At 34.0% G+C, this 24966-nt stretch overlaps 1 protein-coding gene across 1 annotated transcript in view; it reads left to right on the top strand.

The window, feature by feature from the left end:
• Nucleotides 1-24966, top strand: part of LOC138693014 (pyridine nucleotide-disulfide oxidoreductase domain-containing protein 2-like) — a 50304-nt gene that overhangs the window by 13639 nt on the left and 11699 nt on the right. Inside the window, exons 6-7 of the mRNA XM_069816567.1 lie at nt 3520-3661; nt 19776-19983. Of these exons, the coding sequence (XP_069672668.1) occupies nt 3520-3661; nt 19776-19983 (350 nt within the window). The remainder of the gene's footprint in view (nt 1-3519; nt 3662-19775; nt 19984-24966) is intronic.

Consider the following 24966-nt stretch of genomic DNA (forward strand, 5'->3'; position numbering starts at 1 on the left):
TCAGCAGTACTACACCAGTGTAAATGCACCTTTAGGAAATGCAAAAACAACATGGCTTGCATTGCAGTCAACTGTAAATAGTGTAATTGGTATGTTTGATTACTTCAATCCCATTTTCTCTCACAAGAAATGTGTTCCATGTTACTGGAAGATTTTGAAAGTAATTCACAGTCTGTACTTTGGCTTCATTTGATAAATTCTCAAAAGTATGCACCAGCACAATGAAGAGTCTATATGTCCACCCTTGAAAACCTCTTGCTAGTTTCATATATAGGGTGATTCAAGACTATTGGCCCGATCTTAGGAATCAGTTCTATAGGTCATCGAGCATAAAATGTCATATGAACATGGGTCCGATTATCATTAGTTTGAAAGTTATTCGTAAAAAACGTCATACTGTGAATCAGGCTTTGGAGTTGCATCATAACAGAAATATTGGATTGTAACCTAAACGGAGGGTTACTCTGTGACGTGAAGTACGGGGGAGAAGGGGAAGATAGGTCTGGTGATTATCAGCTGCTCTTATCAGAGACAGCTGTGCAGAGATACGGAGTGCTACGTGAGCGCCATTCACAACTGTGCAGCTAAGTGCATTGAAGTGGAAGGAGGGATATTTGAAAATCTACTTCCAAACTGAGGTATGTTTATCTTATGATTACCGTAGTACAGTATTTTTGAATTAATATTTTTGTGTATTTTAAGTGAATAATTCTGAGTTCTGCTCAAAACCACTGCTACTTTCGTAGGATTCAATCAATTGTAACTCCTTAATGGTTGATAATCGGATCCATGTTCATGATGATATTTTATGCTCAAAATGGCGTATAGAACTGATTCCTAAATCGCGGGTCATTAATCGTGAATTATCCTGTATAGTGTCTGTACATAATAAAGGATGGGTCTTGATACTACTACCACCAACAGTGACATTTTTTTAGAATATAGCTGACACCATCACAGGCTTTCGTAAAAGTGTAGTACCAGTATGTTTTTTGTATGTTCCCCAAGAGTTTTAAACCGTTCAGATTAGCAGGCCAATGACATTAGGGGTTGGTTGTGTTTTTCTCCTACTACCTGCAACCCCTTAATGCCGTTGGCTTGCTAATCAGACCAGTTTATAACTCTTGGCGGGACGATTTCTTCTGTATAAAAGAATATGCTGTAAAGTTTAAGTAGGTTCTGCTAATTAATTGATTAACTAGTGGACTTACTCGTGTTATTATGTAAGTTTGTGCGGCTTACAGCTGTTTCGGTGCTTCATCACACCATCCTCAGAGCCTACTAGATCTCGGCGTCATCTCGAACTTCTCTGCCTGTTATGTGGGTGCGTTTGATTGTTGAAAGGTGTTGAAAAGTGGAGTCAAATAGTGTGTGTGTACTGAAATTGATCTGTGTGTTGAGAATTTGATCGGGGTGTGTTTTAGTGTGTTTGTATATTTCGTATTGTTCTAGTGTGTTGAGTTTTTGGTTCTTGAGTTGTATGTGTAGGATTTCCATGTCTGCATTTATGTTATTGTATGTATGGTTAGCGTTGGTTATGTGATCGGCATATGTAGATGTATTGTGTCCTCTGGTTATTGCTTTAATGTGTTCTTTGTAGCGTGTTTGGAATGATCTGCCTGTCTGTCCTAAGTATGTAGAACTTGTCGCAACTATTACATGTGAGTTTGTATACACCTGTGTGGTTGTATTTATTTGTTTGTGTTTTTTGTGTGTTGAGATGTCTTTGTAGTGTGTTTTCTGTTCTGTATGTTATGTTGTATTTCTGCTTTCTGAATGAAGATGCGATCTTATGTATGCTTTTGTTTTCATATATTAGTGTGATGTATTTCTTGTGTTCTTGTGTTTGTGTTTGTTTTGCGTGTTTTTGTGTTTGTTAAGTTTTTGTTTTGTCTTTCTTATGATGTTGTCTATTATGTTTGGATTGTAACCGTTTTCTTGTGCTATGTATTTGATTGTGTTCACTTCTTCATTGTAGTGTTGTTGGCTCATGGGTATGTTGAGTAATCTATGTACCATTGTCCTGAATGCAGCATGTTTGTGTTGCATGGGGTGGTTAGATGTGTTGTGTATGTGTGTGGTGGTGGTGGTTGGTTTTCTGTATATTTTATAGATGTGTTTGTTGTCAATTTTTGTTATGGTGATGTCTAGGAAATTTATGGAGTTGTTGTTTTCAAGTTCTAGTGTGTATTGAAGTTTTGGGTGTAATTTGTTTATGTATTGGTGTAGTTTGTGTATTTGTCTTTTGTTTCCTTTGTATGGTATGAGTATGTCGTCTACGCATCTGTGCCAGTATATTATGTTGTCTGCATATTTGTTGTGTTCATTGTTGAGTATGTATGTTTGTTCTATGTTGTGTAAAAATAACTCTGCTAGTACCGGTATGCTGGATATGGGTGATCCCTAGCTTCTGCTAGGTATACAACACCTGCAGCACATTGACCTTCATTTGTCAGCTGATTGATTGTCTTCCTGCTGAAGTAGAGATATATACTGATAGTATTGTTTCTGGGTTTAATATAACAACTTGTATCCAAGGAGAATGAATTTTTATATTGCAGGACATATTTTAATTTGTGATAGCAGAAACGACACCTGACAATGTTGTTAGCATTATAGTGATGCACCGTGAAATACCCTCTCTTATAAAGATGTCATGAACATTTTTATCTAATCGAAAACTGACACATGAAGGTCAAAATGCAGGGAGTATTGTATACCTTCCAGGAGACATGCAAACTTTAATGCCTTTTTGCGAGAAACCAAAACTTCGCTAACCTGTCTCAAAATACTGAACTTGATATTAAATACAATCCATATAGCAGCTCTCCCACCATGTCTTCAAGTGCGAGAAGGAAAGCTATGTTTCATTAAAAACAGGATTGTCGAATCCGGAGCATAAACAAAGACATTATGACTTTACTTGTTTTTTGAAACATGGGACATGACAGTTAAGCAGCCGAGCTTGGAACTACAGTGCCATGTTGCCAATATGGACTACCACGCTGCCAGCTGATGGAAGCTAGCAATTGTCGTTAAGATGGCTGACGTTAAAACATTAATTCACAATTGACGCGAAGGTAAGAAAACAATACAAAAATCGACAGAGAATCAAAGACGAAACATACCAATGCTAACATTGTGTGCATAATAAATGTTACCAAGAGAGCTTTTAAGCACTCACCACGTGGGAACTGTAAGTTTGGCAACTCAACCGTTGTTACTATAGCAACAGGCCTACCACGCTATGTGACATTCAGTTGTTTTTTCGATTGCAATGCTCCTGTCATGTTCCATCTTTCAAAAAAACAAGTATAGGAAGCTGTAAATGCAGACTAATACTGCTTTATAATAATATAAAGCCTGAGACATTTAAAAAATAATTATTCATTTAATAAGTGTGAGAAATTTAAAGAGAAGTAAAGGGTTTATATTATTTAGATTAACAATTCTTTTGGTACATATTGTTAATATTGTTGGTTCGTGGTAATGAAGATATTTTATAATTTTTACTTTCAGGTACGTGCTATTACATCACATGACTGGCCAAATTAATGATGTTGACAGTGCCTGGGGATTCCCTGAAGGAGGAATGGGCGCAGTTACACAAGCAATGGCATCAGCGGCAACTTCCTTTGGAACACACATATTCACAGGACGAGTGAGTTGAATCTTTTACTGATGAGTAATGGTGGTACGGACTTTCTGCTGTTGATATAGTGGAGAAATGTATAAAAGTGAGAAGAACAATAGTTAGAGTGCGAAGATCATCAGATAAGAGGATATTGTAGTTATCATATTTCATCTAATACCGGGTGTCCATTTTTTTTTATATCTGAAGACACTTTATTATAGGCAATTTAAAAATACGCTACCCAAATCTTGTTTTTCTTTTTGGATGAGGAATTGCAATAAGGGAGTCATATTAGTATAATATTATGAAACAAGTTTGTAATGTTATGCTTTATTACATGAGACAATGTTTAGGAAACAAACAAAGCGAGTTCCCTAATTTTGATGAGTGCAACAACTGTATGACTTTATAATAGGCCAGTTAGCTGGTGGACCTTGGCCCTCCTTGGGTTGTCACGCAACGTATTTTTTTTTTCTCATTGTAGATGCTACAGTTTAAATAATGCCTGATTTATTTTAGTCTTTTTATATTTTAACGTGTCAAATTACCAACGTTTTCATGTACGTAAGAGTGCAGTGATATCAGGCTTCTGAGGGAGAAAGTTTTCAACATACAGTTATGAAGAATCATAAAGAACAAAGAGATAGTCGTATATTATATAATGATTACAGTTATTTATAATACAAAAGTTAAAAAATGTATTTGTAAGTAGGGATGTTTGTGAAATGAGGCCTCAGGTCGAATAAAGCAACTCTATGAAAGAAATAAAATAATTTTTGTGCGAGATCGTGCGTATTTGCTTGTTTTCCGCACAGAACCAATATGCGGTAAGTGTGAAATACCACATTCAGTATTCCCAACGTAACACACATAACAATTTCCCTCTTCTTACCGCTTAAGCGCGACATTCATTTTACTGCTTTAGGCTTTTAACATATTATTTTTTAGAGACGTTTAACATAGTAATAATTATAAATTGGAAACTTACCACTGCAATTTGACCTAAATTGCAATGTTAATTATTGTTTTTAAATATTTGCAAAAATTAAGTAAAGTCTACTACTCCACGAAACTTATTGCATTCCTGATACAAGTAACATTAAGGAAGCCGTGAAAAAATCAACAAGATTCCAGATGCCGATGTTATTACTGCAATATGTTATATAAATAATATTGTTAAAATATTAAAATGAAAAATATTACATAACCTTACCATTTGTTTTAAGTTCGCATTTATAGACTGGGGGAAAAAAAGACAGACGTGTATCACAGCCTGCTGGAATATAGTAAACACAGCAAACATTTTATAGCAACAATTTGAAGATAGATATTTTTGTTTTTAAAAGTTTCCGTCATTGAACAGAAACCAAGATGGAGATTTCATTGCAACTAATTAGAAATTCGTCTTTCAGGTATGTAATAAACGATCTTCGCACAAAATAATGAACGAAACACGAGCGGTATGTTTGTTTTCATGTTCTCGGAAATTAAAAAAGCTCAACTACGTTTCGCTTTTTCAATCTTTTCCTCGACCATGAAAACGTCAACATACCGCTCTTGTAACGTATATTACTATTATCATGTACTATATGCCAGACACTATTTTTAGACAGCTGTTTGTCTGTGTTGTATAGAGAAAATTCCCTCAACTTCTCCACTGCTGTATTCCCCCTCATTGTGATAATGAAACTTTATCACATTGAAAACAAATGGTGGTATAACTCAGTGGCAAAGCATGTGACTGCAGATCAAGAAATCATCGTTCAAACCCGATTGCCTCCTAATTACATTTAATTCTTATTTGTTCCATATATTACTAATAAAATTGTTATTGAAGTTTTTTATTTAATTTGCGTATGTTTCTTAACCAAAAACAGTCAGTTTTAAAAGTATGGTTGCCATTGTTTGAATTGCATTATTGATTGTATTGATTGATCATGAATGCTACAGTGTGACATTTGTTAGGAAACAATTGAGAATCAGTGCAAAGAGTTGAAAATCAATATTAAAAATAATTTTTTCTACGACAATGTGGAAAGATAGCATTTCCATCAAAAAAGTGACACTAAAAGTAAGTTTTTTTTTTTTACGGTGAATGCAGAAAATTTTCCACACTCACTTTCCACACTCTTTCCTATAATTGCATCTATAGGAGAATATATTTGATAATTAACATTTTTTAATAATAATACTATTCGAATGAAACGTTTTTGCAGTGATTTACAAATTGTTATTAGTATTAATCGTACATAATGTTGGTTTTATTTTCATCACCAGAATCCATTATTTTTAATTTAACGTATATTATTCAAGCTGTGACTGGAGAATTAAATTTCTTACTTAACTACAACAATATACTATTGTTATCACAATATTACTGTGTTCTGGAAACATTCCTTAACAAAATACGTTTCTAGATAAAATTGAGTACTGTCACTTTGTCATATATACATTTTTCTCTGATCTGTTTAATTCTACCACTTTCGTAGAAAAAATAGCTTGTAGCACACTTGCGGAAATGACAATTGCAAACTTCGTATGATTGGAACAAGAGCGAGCTCATGCTGTAATTCTCATACTCATTGTGCAATAGAACTCTTTTCCGCACTTGTATTACAATATCGATGGTGTTGAACTGCCACCTCATATTTAAAAATAAATTAATAACAACAACAATAATAATAATAATAATAATAATAATAATAATAATAATAATAATAATAATAATGATGAAAGAATATCCCTATAAAAAAAGTCTTTCCGAATCTTCTGCAAACACATGTCTTGGCGCGGGTACAAAGTTTACAAGAAGATATTTAAATACCCTCTCATATCAGATATTTGTTCGTTATCAAGATATTAAAATCACTGATTAACTTTATAACTCTTTACTGTGATAATATGAGAAAATTACCTGGCTGACTAGTTTCGAAGTGATATTCTTCATTTTCCAAGTTGGAAAATGAAGAATATCACTTCGAAACTAGTCAGCCAGGTAATTTTCTCATATTATCACAGTAAAGAGTTATAAAGTTAATCAGTGATTATTTAAGTGTTAAAAGTGTATATAAAACAATGAAGAATATTAAAATGTTTTTTCGATCTCCTATAAAATTGAATATTTTGACATACGAGATTACTATTCAACAGCATCATATCTATTCGTAGTGTTAATAGTGTATTACGATATAAGGTTGGACAGTGCTTTTCACAAAATCGAGGAAAAGTTTCAAAAACGAGCAGAACGAATGCACTTCACAAAAGTGTAAGTTGTTGTACAACAGTTTTTTCACGATCATATTTTTAAAATTGAAAATACAATATATTTATGTTTTGCATTGAAAATTTAGAGTCATATTATTTCAAAGCCTTCGCAAAACTATTGTGTAATGGTAACTTAAGTAACAATAAGTGCATTGTAATGGATTTATTTCAGTACCGGTATAGTTTTATATTTTGAAGAATGGTTTTCCTAGCAACAAGTTTCTGTGTAGGGAAATCTAACTTTCAAGGCCTAACAAAATAGCTGTAAATACAACAAAAAACACGATCGTGCGAAAAAAGTACTTTTCGCATGCTACCATCTAGAAAATATTTTTTTTCTGAATAAAATTGACGAATCCTCGGAATAAGGTATATTGAACATAATACAGCAGCGTTCAAAGTTCAATCCTACTGAGGCTTGGAAAAATATTACAGAACTTTTGCTTCTTTCAACTGAAATGATCATTTAATGTAATTATTAAACTAATAGGAGACGTGTGAACTTGCAAAGAGGAAGGTATCTGTTAGGCATTGGTTTTGTACAATTCATTTGACACAAGTTTACGTAAAACAGCAGTTTTATTTTGTTACTGCATAAAATGTATAACGAGAAATTATGTACCATTTACATCACTGATTTTTTACTTGTGCTATTTATTATTGATTTATCTATATTTGAGCAATGATGGTGTTACGTTTCTTATACTGGATTGGAAACAAAATAATTTACAAACTCTGTATTTGAAAGTATTTAAATTCACAAGAAGTATTAATTGAAATCTGTCAGATTAAATTAACGTATACAATTCATTCTGTACATAAATAAGATTACCATCTTATCAAATAGAAGTCTCTTGCTTGCCTCTTGCGGCTATTTTCCTTGACACTTCTTCTTTCTTCTTATTGTAAGCTACAGCAGTATCATTAATACTTTCCCACTGTTCATTTTGAAGCTCCGGGGCATTTTGCTTAGACGTCACTTCACTGTTCTTTGGAACTGGCACAGATTGGTCCTGAGTACACTGTGTTTGATCACTGGCACTATTATCTTTCGGCAGCCCTGAAAATGTATTTTCAGTAATGAAACCACGTCGTTTATGTTCTTTAAATCGTCCTGAACGTGATATTGACATTCTTCGTCGATCAGTTTCATATGTCTCCCCATGATTTTCGGCTGCGTTGTTTGTATTTTTGGACTTGTCACCGAAAAATCCGAAAAATCTTCTGGTTGTCATGTTTAATTAATAGGACTATGCTTTTAATACCGTAACTGGCTTCTATTGTAACATTAACGCTGATATTGAACACTGTTTTCTAACACACTATTCCATCACTTCGCTGCCTGAAACGCCACTGCTCGAAACACTGTTTTAGTTTCACTCGTCACTGTTGCACACACCTTCGTCTGAATTGCAGTGATGCAAATTAGTCTGCAACATCAGCCGGACTGAGTTGGTATCAGCAGAGTGCTTCCATCAGTTCGGAAAGATAACAGTTATCAGGTACTTGAAGACTAACCAGGTTTACTCATATCTTAAGATAAGGCTGTTTTTTTTTTGCTATTGAAGACCTCATAAAGTAATTCTCTGTCAAGTTCAATACTATTGTGCTACATGTCATTACACAATACAAGACTGAGACGGGTTATTGTGTGCATGTATGCATACGTGCACCACAGACGATGACGGGAGAGAGTTGGGGGTTAGTGCCCATCAAAAGTTAATCCTTGTCCATATTTTTGCTTCATGCATTCCATAGAAACACTGTTGTTAAAAACTGGTTAGATGCACATCTTATGTCTTTCAATATTAATAAAACAGTCATTGTACGAGGGGGATCCAGGAAATAACGACCTTTCGTGCATACCCGCCGCGCAGCTGACTCCCCTTCCTTGTTTGAAGGTCAACTGGCTTCCTTAACATGTGTTCTCATAATGTTGTGAGTACTGGTTGCAACAAGTCGCCATTGTGCATTTTGTGTTACTTCAAAATGAACGACGTGATTGATAATCCCGCCGACTGTGAGGTGAGGAGTGTGATTCGATTTTTGAATGCCCGACATTTGAAACCTGCAGAAATTTACCGGCAATTGAAAGAAGTGTATGGTGATACTGTAATGAATGAAAGAAATGTGAGAAAATGGTGCGAAATGTTCAACAATGGGCGAACAAATGTCCACGATGAAACTCGACCCGGACGCCCATCACTCATCACAGAAGACCTGAAGACTAAAGTGAACGACAGAATCTTGCAAGACAGGCGCACATCACTCGACGAATTGCATATTGCCTTTCCTGACATTTCTCGTTCTTTGCTTGGTGAAATTGTGTCGCAACATCTTGGCTACCACAAAATCTGTGCACGATGGGTTCCACTGCAATTGAGTGACCAACACAAAACTCAGAGAATGGCCTCAGCATTGACATTCTTGATGCGATATCACACAGATGGAGACGCCTTTCTTGATCAAATTGTGACTGGTGATGAGACCTGGGTGTCTCACAACACCCCAGAGACCAAGCGCCAATCACGTCAGTGGCATCATCCCTCATCACCCAAGAAACCGAGAAAATTCAGACAGACTCTCTCAACACAAAAAGTCATGGCTACTGTCTTTTGGGATCGCAAAGGTGTTCTTTTGCTGGATTTCATGCCAAAAGGCACTACGATCAATGCAAATCGTTATTGTGAGACTTTACGAAAACTACGGTGAGCCATCCAAAACAAGAGGCGAGGAATGCTTTCGAGAGGAGTTGTGGTTCTTCACGACAACGCCCGCCCGCACACTGCTGCTTCAACTCGAGAATTGCTGGATCAATTCGGTTGGGAAATCTTTGATCATCCGCCCTATAGTCTAGATCTTGCTCCTAGCGATTTTCACCTTTTCACTAAGCTGAAAGACTTTCTGGGTGGTACGCGTTTTGGAAGTGATGAAGAGTTGAAGAAGACAGTGAACACCTGGCTTAATGAACTGGCGGCAGAGGAGTATAACACGGGAATTCTAAAGCTAGTGAACAGATACGACAAATGTTTAAATGTAGGTGGTGATTATGTAGAGAAGTAAAGGAAGCTTCAGTTATGTAACAGACTTTGTTTTTTTCAAATAAATATATATTTTTTAATTATTACAACAAAACGGTCGTTATTTCCTGGATCCCCCTCCTACCTTTTTCCTTTAAATAAAACGAGACTTTCCCCAAGTAAAAATAATTTGAAAATAACTTTAGGCCTTCTGTGGTCGGGAGGAAAAAGGTCTTAAGTAAAAATTTTATACTTTTCAGGAAAGCAGTAGAAAGATTGAAATTGGTGTCAATTATAGAGTTTTTTAAATTAAGAGGTTTTTCCTGGATATTATTTGTTTATGTTACTTCTAAAATAGATAATGTTGCTCATTTAACAATTTTCTTGATTATTTCCAAAAATAGCCGCACTTAAGCCCTTTTAAGACTAGAAGCCAGACTGAGTAGAAGGGACTATTTAAACATAAGACCTTTTTCATGTCAAAATAAATGAGAAATGTAAATTATTAGGAATGCAAAATGGGTCTTAAACAATTATAGGAATGTTTACCCTGGTGCTTAAAGTTTTAAAAGGAAAGGACATCGGTATGTGATAAAATGGCTAAAATACAAGTTAGACCTTTTTAATAGGGAAGCATGGAAAGTAAACATGTGATGGTTTGTAAGAAATAAAGTATTAAATATTCTTAAGTCCTTCATTCTGTGTGTGCTCGATTCAAAAAGTACTTAGGACATTTGGTAACGCTCTATAAATCCAGTCAGGAGTCTTATTCGACTTTAGCCGTTTTACCAGATTGTAGAGAATTGTTTCCGCTTTCAGAATATATAAAAATCTCATTTTCACAAAAAATTGACTTAAGATCTTTTTCCTCCCGGCCACAGACAGAAATTGTTAAAATATTAATCTTTGCTTATTTTATAAAATTCGTACAGGCGAAAAATTAATTAGGCATTATAATGTACCGGTACTGGTACCAAAACTTACGTTGGAAAAAAACATATAGATTATCTTTGCTCTAAATTAAGAAAATCATCATTATATTCCTTGCAAGTATTAGACCTTTGGCCTGTTACGATTTCAATGGAGAATTTTCCTTGCATCTTTTCTTGGTCGATCTAGTGATCTTTTACCAGCTGGTTGGTAGTAGTACATGACCTTTGGTACCGGTATCTATTCAAGGACATTCGATGTAAGTGGTTGAACCATTTGATCTGATATTTCTGAATGTGATGCATTATAGGATATTAAGAAAATTGATATATAAATTTTATCATTTACCTAGGGTTGAAGAAAATACAGGAGACTAAGGAATCGACAAAATTTCACATAGAAAATGGACAAATTATCCAGTTTCGTTACTAAAAACAACTTTATTCTACACTTCGGTAGCTAGACTTAAATTTAGAGCATTTTGAGATAGATTTTGTTTCGTGTAATAGTTGAAATCGATTGCAGTTTGTAGTTCTGATTTGATTAGATGCGTCGTGTTCCTATATCGAATATCTGTCCAATTATTGTTCATGAGATGAAACACCCTCTTTGTCTGAACATTACTAACTACTTAGTATGTTTAGAATAAAATTCGCTAGTTTTTCCAAATTTATAACATTAAAATGATTTGATTTTAAACGAGTGAGCACTAAAATTCATTTGTAGCAAGCATTACATTCTACAAAGACTATCCATTTTAGTATTTAGTGCATCTCAAAATTCATCATATGAATCATTCACGGCAGAGTCAAATGGATGATTATGATATTATTATTATTATTATTATTATTATTATTATTATTATTATTATTATTATTATTATCGTTCTATCATAATATTTAATCATTCACTTATAATTTGTATTGATAACAATTCTGTTTGCTATAGGGGGTTACCGGGTTTGAACCCCCCCTTGAACTTAAAAAAAAATTACGTGCAGTATTTAGATTTGAATATTTTTGTATCCATAATCGTTTTCTCTTCTCTAATTTTTGACTGTCAGAGCAACAGAATCTACATCGACATATGGCATAGTTCTCCTACCTCTCCTTCGATATAATCCCTGTACTTGGTGTTGCAGCATGTTCGAATTGTAACAATGTTATCTTTATTATAAAGAGACCTACCATCTAGTACTAACCTTGTAATAAAATGAAGCCGACACAATATTAAGTTTAACTCGTTATGAAACATATTGAAAAGGTTGTTTTGACAGTTCTGCAGTACAAATGTTAAATATTGTGCATTGTGGATTTTAAACTCATTTTAAGAGCCATATTCACCTGTCCATTAGTTTGAGTTCTGACTTTGTTGTGAAACGTTTGTTTAACATTTTGTGCATTTGACAGTTCATATTTTTAATAATAATAATAATAATAATAATAATAATAATAATAATAAATAAATAATCCGTGGTGCTACAGCCCGTGAAGGGCCTAGACCGACCAGCCGGCTGCTGGCCTCACGCCCACATGCCGAAGCAGAGGTGGACGATCATCCAACCAGAATGGAGGTATCGTGTGGTTAGCACGATGATCCTCTCAGCCGTTATAGCTGGCATTTGCAACCGGATTTCGCTACCTATCGTAGTTCCCCAAGTGCATCACGATGCTGGATGGGCACCGGTCCCATACACTGGCCGAAATTTCGTGAGAAAATTTCTTCTCCCATGAGGTTTCGAAGCAGCGCGCATTCCGTAATGCGAGTCCTAGGCAGGATGCCTTAGACCACGACGCCACGGCGCGAGACTAATAATAATAGTAATAATAATAATAATAATAATAATGATAATAATAATAATAATAATAATAATAACAATAATATACAAAATTTAAAACACTGATAATGTAAATTGTAAACAGTTTTAATAATGAGTCTCCTCTCTTAACAAAATTCTACTTATGCCACTGGTTTGCTATATCCTCTTTCCACTCTTCTTAACCATGATATACAGTGCGTTCGTAGCTCGGTCAGACCGTTCCGTGGCGGCCTTGGACTGGGTGAAGATTGGCGCGCCTGCCGCCAGAGTAGTGCTGTAGCTACCGCTGACGCGCCAGTCAGTCGAGTTGGATCTGTCGTGAGGGAAAGACGTCTGTGCGCGTGTTGTGACTAAAATTGTGTTGTCTCGTGGTGATAAAGTGTCTATTAATAATGGTTGACTACACTTTAGAACAATGTATTTTTCTCTGTGATGCGTGTGTGAAATACTCTGCTGCAAGAAGGTGTTGAAAAGAATTTGAACATCGGTTTGCAGGTGTTCGAATTCCTAGCAGGTCATCTATTCATGACCTTGTCAATGAAGTCAGACGTACAGGATCTTTTTTGAACAAGAAACGTGTTTAACAACGCCGTGTACTGACAGAAGAAAGCTTAATGAAGTAGGGGCCCGGTTAGAGCACTCACCACGCAAATCACTGCGACGTTTAGCACAAGAGGTTAACATTTCCAAGACGTCAGATTTTGTAGCAACGAAACTTCTGAAACTTAAGCCGTACAGGGTAACTGTAGTTCATGCTTTACAACCACAAGATCCTGTAAGTAGGGTTAATTATTGCAATTGGTTTGTGCAGTCTGTTCATAATGGCGACGTGGACCCACTTTTAACGTTCTTCACTGATGAAGCGTGGTTTCATCTTCACAGTCACATTTCTACTCAGAACAATAGATACTTGGCTACCAAAAATCCCCATATTATTTATGAAGTTCCTCACCATGCCGCAAAGGTTGGGGTTTGGTGTGCAGTGAATGCGAGTAGAATTATTGGTCCCATTTTTTCGACACAACAGTTAATTCACACGTTTATGTAACTTCAATTAAATTTTTTTTTTTTTTTTTTTTCCGCAACCAACAAGAAACGAACGATTGTCAGCTACAGTGCACACCACTGCGAATTCTATGCATGAAATGCGAAGTATGTTTGGTGACAGAATAATTAGTCGAGGATTGTGGCCACCTCGTTCCCCTGACCTATCTCCATGCGATTTTTATTTATGGGGAACGTAAAGAATAAAGTGTACGCATCAAATCGCACACGTTACAAGAATTGAAGGATAAAATCACGAGAGAAATACAGGCAATCAGTCAACATGAACTTTTGCGAGTGAACCAGAATTGTTTTTGGAGATATAGGGAATTGCTGCAAAGGCTGGGGTTTGGTGTGCAGTGAATGTGAGTAGAATTATCGGTCCCATATTTTTCGACACAACAGTTGATTCACACGTTTATGTAACTTCAATTTTAAATAATTTTTTTTCCGCAACCAACAAGAAATGAACGATTGAGTGACTGGTTTCAGCAGGATTCAGCTACAGCGCACAATGCTGCGAATTCTATGCATGAATTGCAAAGTGTGTTTGGTGACAGAATAATTAGTCGAGGATTGTGGCCACCTCGTTCCCCTGACTTATCTCCATGCGATTTTTATTTATGGGGAACGTTAAAGAATAAAGTGTACGCATCAAATCCGCACACGTTACAAGAATTGAAGGACAACATCATGAGAGAAATACAGGCAATCAGTCAACATAAACTTTTGTGAGTGAACCAGAATTGTTTTCGGAGATATAGGGAATCGCTGCAAGGGTTGGGGTTTGGTGTGCAGTGAGTGTGAGTAGAATTATCGGCCCTATATTTTTCGACACAACAGTTGATTCACACGTTTATGTAACTTCAATTTTAAATAATTTTTTTCCGCAACCAACAAGAAATGAACGATTGAGTGGCTGGTTTCAGCAGGATTCAGCTACAGCGCACCACCGCTGCGAATTCTATGCATGAATTGCGAAGCGTGTTTGGTGACAGAATAATTAGTTGAGGATTGTGGCCACCTCGTTCCCCGGACCTATCTCCATGCGAGAACGTTAAAGAATAAAGTGTACGCATCAAATCCGCACACGTTACAAGAATAGAAGGACATCACGAGAGAAATACAGGCAATCAGTCCACATAAACTTTTGCGAGTGAACCAGAATTGTTTTCGGAGATATAGGGAATGTGTTCGAGTTGAAGGTCATCACTTTCAACATCTGTTGTGATGCAGGTAAGCCTAATATTAGTAGAGTAGTTAATGTTCCGTACCCATGACTTGCCAGTCGTTTACGTGTAACTCTGGCGGCAGGTGTGCCAATCTTCACCCAGTCCAAGGTCACTGCGGAACAGTCCGACCGAGCTACGAACGCACTGTTTTATGCTATGAGTATCTGCTACTAATCCCTTATGTTCGTTCATCTAGTCGTTCTGTTTCATGTTGCTTTTCTTACCTCGTTACTTCAGATAATCTAGATCACATTTCAATTGATGGCTATCAGTTTTTCTTCTTTTCACCTTGTACTTTTTGTAGTTGTGCAATATTAGTAAATTTATCTAGTTACTAAGCCCTATAATATAAATACAGATAACAAGATAAAGATGTTATCAGATATTATAACCTACTTATGTTTGATATGGTAGCCTATGTTTATTTTCTTATGAAATTTGGTCAAAAGTCGGAGAGTGAAATTTTTTTCCGTACTTCTATAAAAAAAAATGCACACGCGTGCACGTGCATGCATAAATAAAATGTCGCTGAAATGCAAATCTTCTGTCATCATTACTTAATACTGAACTGTCTATAGCCTAGAAATGCATTAAAGTACACTGTGCCCCAAAAAGACATGGTGGGGTTTCAGAGGATTATATTTTGTGAATGAATAGATGTAGAAATGGAATATTGGTGCCAGATGAAAATAAAACCCTCAAAATTTTTCGTCTTTAAGTTTGAGTCACTGAAAGAAACAAAAGGTGATAACAATCGAACAAATACTATAATTTTCATTGTTACAATTAATTATACAAGATGGATGCCCAAAGAAAAGTGAATTTTTTCGCATACCAGTATTTAACGAGGAACCACCACTCGAGAATAACATTCGTTGTTGGGATGGACAGTTACAAGAATCTGGAAGCTTATTGGAGAAAAAGCATACTGGAAGACTATCGATAAATGATGAAATGACAGAAGCCATCGGAAAAGCACTTCTTCATAGGTAGTCCAAAGAAATCAGTTCGTAAATGTGTTCCAATTAGGACTTCCGAAAACAACAGTTCATAGAGCTTTAAAGAAACGTCTCATCTGACTCCTTATAAACTCCAATTGTTACATGCACTCATCCAGATGATTATCACAAAAGGTATGAATTTTCTGTTGATATGCTTAATGAAATTGACAACAACGAACAGTTTTTAGGTCGTGTGCTGTTCAGCGCTGAGGCCACTTTTCATGTTTCTGGACTCGTCGTACACGAGTCACAGATTAAAATTTGGCAGCCACAAAACACACGAGTTTTATTTTCAGGAGAAATTTTGGACCCAAAATATATAATGAATTAATTAGAGCTTACCCTGAGCTAAGTACACTTAACACACATAGATTTAAGAAACAAATCAGATTAATTATTTAATTGTTTAAGGTAATTGAGTTAAAAATTGATATTCTAATAGTTATGTACTTTTGTATTTTCTATTTGTATATAGACCCTATTATTACATGCTGTATTATTTTACTATTTATTAATGTTATTGTGCTCAATGAACTCTCTTAATTTTGTGATGTATTTTGTATAACTGATCTGAACTGTGCCCGAGCACAAGCTTCTGCTCTTTCGGGCTGCAATGCCTAATGTAGCTCAAGTATAGAGTATTAAATAAATAAATAAATTAATGAATAAATAAATGAATAAATGAATGAATGAATGAATGAATAAATGAATAAATGAATAAATAAATGAATAAATGAATAAATAAATAAATAAATAAATAAATAAATAAATAAATAAATAAATAAATAAATAAATTCTGGCACCAATATTCCATTTCTACCTCTAGGCTATTCATTAAAAAAATATAATCCTCTGAAACCCTACCATGATTTTTGGGACACAGTGTATGTAAAAATGGAAGTAAGTTTGTAGTCTTACAAAAATAATCTGTTCAGTAAGATATTATTAAGTAAGGATATCTGAAAGTGTATTGCGTTTCTAAGAAGGTGAGGAGGAAATCCTCATCCCGTGTAAGCAAGGGTGGGAGTTGTGTTAAGCAATGGGGAGAAATTTCCCATACTCACATCACCTACAAACGTCCCATATTTATAGGAACCAATAAAGTACGAACATTGAAACTTAACAAAGTTATTTTTAATCTTAGACTAATCTGAAAAGTGTTTCTAATTACCGGTACTGCTGTATTAAGAAAACAAATGAATCACAATAAATAGTGGATTGTAAATAAATTGCATCTCTGTACACATTTCAGGCAGTATTGTATCGTAATATTAATCTGTCATTTAATAAGTACTGCTATTTCCGTTAAAGGAAATGAGTAAGGCTTCAGTCATAGAGACGCCTGATAATGCAATTATCAATGCAATTATATCTGTTACCTATGTAGGTGGTGCATGTGAAGGTGTATTCAAGTAAGGATACTTGGCAGAATTATTGACAGCTTTGACGCCAGTTATCTTGAAGATACTTTACATTTTAGGAATAGTTTGGGCTGTTTGCGTTATGATTTGATGAATTGAAATGTCTTCATTAAACATATTGTGCAGTTGCAATTATAATGTAATGTGTTTTCGATACAAATTTTTCGTCAGCGAAATGATTTGTCACAGTTTGTTTGTTGCAAAGATAATGTCACACAAAGACAATACATGAAAATAAATACCACGGAAATGTTTTGCGATACTATAGAAATAAAAACTATGGAAACATTTTGCAATACTACAAAAATAAAAGCATAAAGATTAAACCATGGAAATGTTTTGCGATATTATAAAAATATAAACCTTGAAAATATTTTGAGGTACTATAAAAAGAACCATGGAAATGCTTTCCTATACCATAAAAATAAAACCATGGAAACGTTTTGAGATACTACAAAAATAAAAGCATAAAAATGATAATATAAAAATAAAAACCTCGGGAATATTTTGAGGTACTATAAAAATAAAACTATAGAAAATTGTTTTTTCCAATGCTATAAAAATAATAAAGAAATAACCTTGGAAACGTTTTTCTGATACTATAAAAATAAAAGCATAAAAATTGAAACATGGGAACGTTTTGTGATTAAAAAAAATAAAAACCTTGCGTATGCTTTGAGATACTACTATAAAAATAAAACCATGGAAGTTTTTTCCGATACTATAAAAATAAAACTATGAAAACTTTTTACGATGCTATAAAAATAGAGTTGTAGAAATGTTTTATGATATTGTAAAAATAAAACTCATGAAAATGTTTTGCAATATCTAGAAATGAAACACCACGGCACCTTTTTGTGGCATAATAAAAGTAAAACCCATGCAAACGATACAAACGAATGTTATGTGACACAATCTTGTGGCAAAAGTGCATTATGTGATCCACAGTCCAGTGACGAAAATGTAATGTGTGACGAATCACATGCTGGTACCTAATGAATTATTTGTGATGAATGATTCGGATCCCAAATGTAACTTCATGCCATTCTCTTGTGTTTAGGTATGTCGATTGTCTAAGTTTATTCATTTATCTATTTATTTACTTACTAGCAGTACCCATGCGCTCCGCTGCACCTGTTAGAAATAAATATAAAGTACTTACATAATTAAAATAGGACGTTTGATCCAGGGAACATTCGTGTTTGATAGAAGGATAAATCGTTTAATATGTTAGTTAATTTAAATTGTATTTAAATAATTAAAATGCGATCATTTTCGTCCAGAGAGCAATCATTTGGTGCAATGACAGTTCCTTTAACATGTTCCTTAATTGTTATTACATGCAACCATAGTTTAATGAAGATTGACATATCATTTAGTTTTAATGTGTATATTTTATATTACTTGCTATATGTTTCAGAAGTTACTGTGATAACATTGCAGAATTATGTCCATATAGAGAAACTACAATTTCCAATAGTGAAATAATAATTAAACAATTAATTAGCTTCCGATATTATTTCATACAAACACAGAACATTCTCTGTAGGCTATGTTTAATAGCTTTCGATTGTTGTTGTCCAAGGCCCCTTATAGACGAAGTCATTTGTTTTTATTTCAGTACAATGCCTTGGCGTTGTTATTGTAATTTTAAAACTCATTTATTTCATTAAATATCAGTCCTATAAAAATTTTGTATAGAGTAAAACTTATCGGAAATTATTTTTAAAGAAACTTTTGTTATATAACATTTTTCATGAAAATTAATAATAAGGGAGATATTTCGATTTATTTAATTCAAGCCTCCTTATAACCCCCCTTTTAAATAAAGTATTTTGAATGCCATATAGCCAAAAATCTAAGTTACAACGAACTTAATTTATCCAATTTTCATATAAATTGGTTCAGCCATTATCACATGAAAAGGTAACAAACATCCAGACAAACAGACAGACAGACAGACAGACATACAAACAAAAATTTCAAAAAAGCTATTTTCGGTTTCAGGATGGTTAATTATGTTAACACCAATTATTTTTGGAAAATCGAAAATTACCAGAAAAATTTTGGCTGCAGATTTATTATTAGTACCGTATAGATTTTAAATAATTAAATGAATAACTTAGATTGTCAAAGACAAATTTTGCAGACTCCTTTATCTTCCTTGTTTTTACAATAAATATTTGGCAACCTCAGTAGCTGAACCCTCATTTTACGTTTTCTCTTAACCTATAATATGGAAACCCCCTTCCTTCCAGTCTTAAAAATCCATTGCCTTCAACCAATTTCGAACCCAAGAATATCAGATCTAATGCCAAGAATAATATCTATTTGACCATGTAGTGTACATTACATAAGAAACGAGGATATTTGTACAGCATCTAATTATTATTTTGTTCTCTTGGTACAGGAAGTATCCAGCATTTGTCTGAATGGAGATGGTCATGCTGTTGGTGTAGTTACATCCGAAGGTCGAGAAATAAAAGCTACATTAGTTCTGTCAAATGTTACACCCTACATAACATTCCAGAAGTTGCTTCCGCCATCATCACTGCCAGAAAAATACAGAACTGCTGTTGCAGACATTAATTATGCCTCACCAGTCACAAAAATCAATGGTTAGTGACTATAATTCTATAAATATTATTAAGAGAGAATTATCATTTGTAAAGAAATCAATGTTATGATTTCAGAATTTTGAGGTTAAAAATGTAATTTTAACGTGGTACCAATTTATTTATTGCATACTGGTACCGGTATTATATTTTATTTGTGATAGGCCTAATTGGCTGTTATTAGAGTTCTGAAGAACAAACAAAAACCAATGATAATTCATTCAGGATAATAGCTACACTACAGTAATTTTTAATTAAGTTTTTTCGAAATTTATGATGATCATGATGATGATTATGATGATGATAACATTTATTAGTAGTCTTGTATACAAGTTTATGACATTGTAAGACTTTTATACTAAAATAAGTTCTTAAAATTAGAAATTACTCGTAGTAGACTGAAATTATAAAAAAATATTCAGAATAACAACGATTACAATGAACTACACATAGACTAAAGATTGTTTAGTCAACTGTCCGAAGGCAAACTAAGTGATACCAACAAGACACAACTTATGAGACAATTATGTCAGGAGATAATGGGTAGGGTGCCCAGTGCTTTCCCCCTCCATTGCACATATCGCTGATTACACTAGTCAGACTTCAGCTGTATACAAACAATTGTTCTTCCTCAGACACATATCGTCAAGTGAGATATTTGTGCATAAATTGCATGTTTATACAGTGATCAGTATATGCTCTTACAAAGCAGGCTGTTTTTTAATCAGGGAGTAAAGGAGTTATACCCAAAAGCACTTGTGCCAGTGGGGTACAAAACATAAAAGAAACAAGGTCATAAGAAAAACAGAGACATCGATATTGGCAGTCCACACCTGTGGAGTAATGGTTTGCGCGTCTGGCCGCGAAACCAGGTGGCCCGGGTTCGATTCTTGGTTGGGGCAAGTTACCTGGTTGAGGTTTTTTCTGCTGTTTTCTCTTAACCCAATGAACATGGACCCCGGACTCCTTTCACCGGCATTATCACCTTCATCTCATTCAAATGGTAAATAACCTAAGATGTTGATAAAGTATCGTAAAATAACCTACTAAAAAAAAAAACATTGGCAGTAGCGAGTTTTCCCACTGATCGGGAGTTGTGCTCGGGTATGGGTTTGATTTCCATTGAGTTGATTACCTGTTTGGTTTTTTCCTGAGGTTTTCCCTAACTGTAAGGCGAATGTTAGGTAATCACATGGCAAATCCTCGGCCTCATCTCGCCAGATGCCATCTCGCTATCGTCAATTACTTTGACGCGAAATAACCTAGTAGTTGATACAGCGTGGTTAAATAACTGACTAAAAGGAAAACAACTATACAAGTATATCGAGATTTCGAAAGATAGTTGTTAGTTTTGTAAGTATAATATATTTAGTTACCTATTTTTATGTCAAATTACAGAGGTGGATTTTTTGCTGGGTGCTTTTCATTAAAACACCGCTCTGGTTACATAAATAAATATTACATGTTAATTACAATTATTTAATACATTAACGCTACACATGACACATTAGTCAAAAGATGAACACAACAGCTCTTCACATTGGCGATCCGAGTTCAATTCCCGGCTAGTGTAAGCGGAATTTGTTGCAGGCAGAGATAGCTTTGGTTCATTACCGATATTTCTAAAGGAAGACTGCAACATATGAAAATTACTTCTGAATTACAACAAACTTCCTAATTTAGATTTAGAATTTCGTTGTAGAAAATTGTGACTTGTATTTAGCCCATAACTTATTGAGAAAGTAAATTAATTTCACTTTTAGTCACATTGCATGTTCTCACATGATCACTTCTGAGACATAAAATAATGCATTTCATGTGTTTTTGCAGTCTTTATGTTTAAATTAACAATTGCATTCATTAATCTTACAATGTGAAACTTGCGGAGCAAAGAACAATACAGGTAATCAATATCCCATTGAAATTTCAAAGGGTCTGATAAAATTTTATTTAGAGGTTATATTGTTCAGTTCACAAGTCATATGCATTGAACTTGTGTTTAGATCCAACTGACACAGTTTCATTATACAGTGGAAAGACAGCATGATGGATTGAGAGACATTATAGTTTATCATGAAATCATATCAAGTGCATGATAACTTATTTTTTATCATGGCTTTTATCAGTTCTGTGAATGCAACGTTTTCACATCATACAAAGAGATTATTAATAGTGATTTTCTAACAGACAACACACCCAAGATTATGAATTTCTGCGAAGGTGATTAATGGAAACTCCAGTTTCTCATAGCTGTAATTTATAATTTCTCAGAATTCTTACGTTTACAGTTATTGAACTGTGTCCAATTTACTGTGAACTGTCAAACATTGGCTGACTAATTTGTAAAGTACATTAATTATGAGCAACATACCAGTACCCAGGGCTGGGCAGTATTTGAAATACATGTACAGACGTGGACAAATTATTAGCAAAATTGAACATTTTTATTACATATTTTTACAAAACATGATTCTTCTATTTAGACTACAGTTGACATTTTTGTGTATTTCCAAATTATTAGCAAAATTGAAGATTTGTGTTGCATATTTTTCAAAATTTAACTCCTCAATTTGGACTACATTTGATATTTTCGCGTATTTACAAATTATTAGCAAAACTGAAGATTTTTATTGTATATTTTTACAAAATTCGATTCTTCAATTTGGACTACAGCTGACATTTTGGATATTTCCAAATTATTAGCAAAACTGAAGATTTTTGCTTTATATTTTTACAAAATTTGACTCTTCAATGCAGATGACATTTTTGCTAATTTACAAATTATTAGAAAAATTGAAGATTTTTTTATATATTTTTACAAAACTTGACTCCTCAATTTAAACTACAGTTGACATTTCTGCATATTTCTCTCTACTGTAATGATGGAAATATCCAAAATTGTCAACTGTAGTCTAAATTGAAAAGTCAAATTTTGTAAACAAAATATCATAAAAATCGTCAATTTTGTTAATAATTTGTCCACGTCTGTATTTGAAATACATTTGTATTTGAAATACATTTGTATTTTGTATTTTGTAATTTGTAAGGATTTTCGAAAGTAATTTGTATTTTGTATTTAAATACATAAAATTGGTGTATTTTGTATTTCAAATACTCAAAATACTTTTTTCTTCTTCTTGTTCTTCAAGTTTTGGATTTGGATTTGAAGAATGAACTTTTGTCTTATTTGCCTACCCATTTCAGTTGTGCTAGCCATATACTTAGTTTTCTTGCCACAACTGATTTCCTTAATGGCAAAAAGAAATCTCCAACAGCATCAAGGATCCATCACCCAACACTTGCTAAATGTTTAGCATTATGGAATGCATCTAGGAGACTCAAATCCTCTGAAATTATATCAGATGTCTTGAAATATTCATTAATTGCCCAACTCGATGGAATTCTCTTCATGACTCAATCTCTCAAATATTGCAAATCAAACGTGATATAAACAGTATATGTGAAAAACTGGGATTGCCAACCTTCAAAGATGTTGAGTTTCAGTACCACAGTCTAATAGATACAGTCACGCAACTCATACGTATAAAATATGCCAACATTTGACAGCTGGCGCGACAGTAGCCCTCTAGCGGCAGGCAAGTTAAAAGTGTGCACACGACTTATGATAACACATCAGAAAACAGGTTTTGCGTAGTTTATTTTATATTTTTATGCTATACAATAAGTGTATATGGTTCTTATTAATTCTACTTTAGAATCCTGGAAGAATTTCACACGCAGCTAATCTACAAGTTTCAGAAGCTGGGAATAAAAGTAATTCTTTCTGCTCCTTACAACTGAATCATGGCTCTGATCACGTATCATGGTTTGAAATAATATAATTGTTCGTGCGTGGTCGGTTAATTCATTCATTCCTAAATATATTTATGAATCACTGGAGCTTTGTATTTCCAGTGAGAAGAGTAAAAATTAGTAGCTTCAGAATTGTAGGGCATATCTCGTAGGGTACATCGCGTGGTGAACTCCTCTCCCTATTTCCTGATAAATTAACGATTTTGCATACCGCAAATTGGGGTAAACTTGAAAATAAAGAAAAGGGGAGGATTTAAACATTAATATGAAGTTCATTATTTTTCCATTTCTTAAGAACCTGTATTTCCTTTATTATTTTGAGTCACAAATAGCGCTGATGTTATGGTTTAAATTTTTATGGCAAGTTTACCGCATTTTACATTACATTTCCAGTTTTCACACATAATGCCTAAGTTTAACTTATCCTACCTATATAATACGTAATTTACATGCACTTACTGTTAATATGACGTAGGTGAGAACAAATAAATGAACACACAATTTTGTTAAAAAAATTGTAACTTCAATTAACTCAGAAAATGTAGGCCTAATTTTAATTTCAGAGCAGAAGTGATGTAAGTCAAAAATGGGTAATTAGGGGTTAAAGTAAACATACTGTAAAATACAGCGCAAGGTGGCAGTTAATATTGAATGTATTTAAACTATTAATAGTCGGTGAATAGAACGAAGGATATATTAATTGCTACTTTGCGCTGTATTTTACAGAATTCTTACTTTAAACCTCATTACCTGCTTTTGACTTACACCACTTCTGCACTGAACGGCTCAAATAATCACTGGGAATGTAAAATCAACACCAATAACAGTCATGCAAATTATTACAGAAAAGATTGCTTTTTATATTAAATTTAAAAAGGCTCTTTTATTTCTTGAGAACTTAATACGTCTGCCACATGAATCTACACTAACACATCAGAAATTTATCGACACAGTCTGGATTTATTCAAGAAGTGAATATTTTGCAAAAGGATTACTATACTCCATGAATTCTTGCAAAATTAATACCATGATACCTACTTGAATGCTATATAACATTCAACTTTTTAAAAATATGAAGAAACAAACACGAATACAAAAATTATGGAATTACTTGCATTAAAAACTGTAGATATATTATCCAAAATCGGAATGGTTACACATTTACACATATGA

The sequence above is a fragment of the Periplaneta americana genome, chromosome 1, assembly GCF_040183065.1.
Source record: "Periplaneta americana isolate PAMFEO1 chromosome 1, P.americana_PAMFEO1_priV1, whole genome shotgun sequence".
Classification (NCBI taxonomy): domain Eukaryota; kingdom Metazoa; phylum Arthropoda; class Insecta; order Blattodea; family Blattidae; genus Periplaneta; species Periplaneta americana.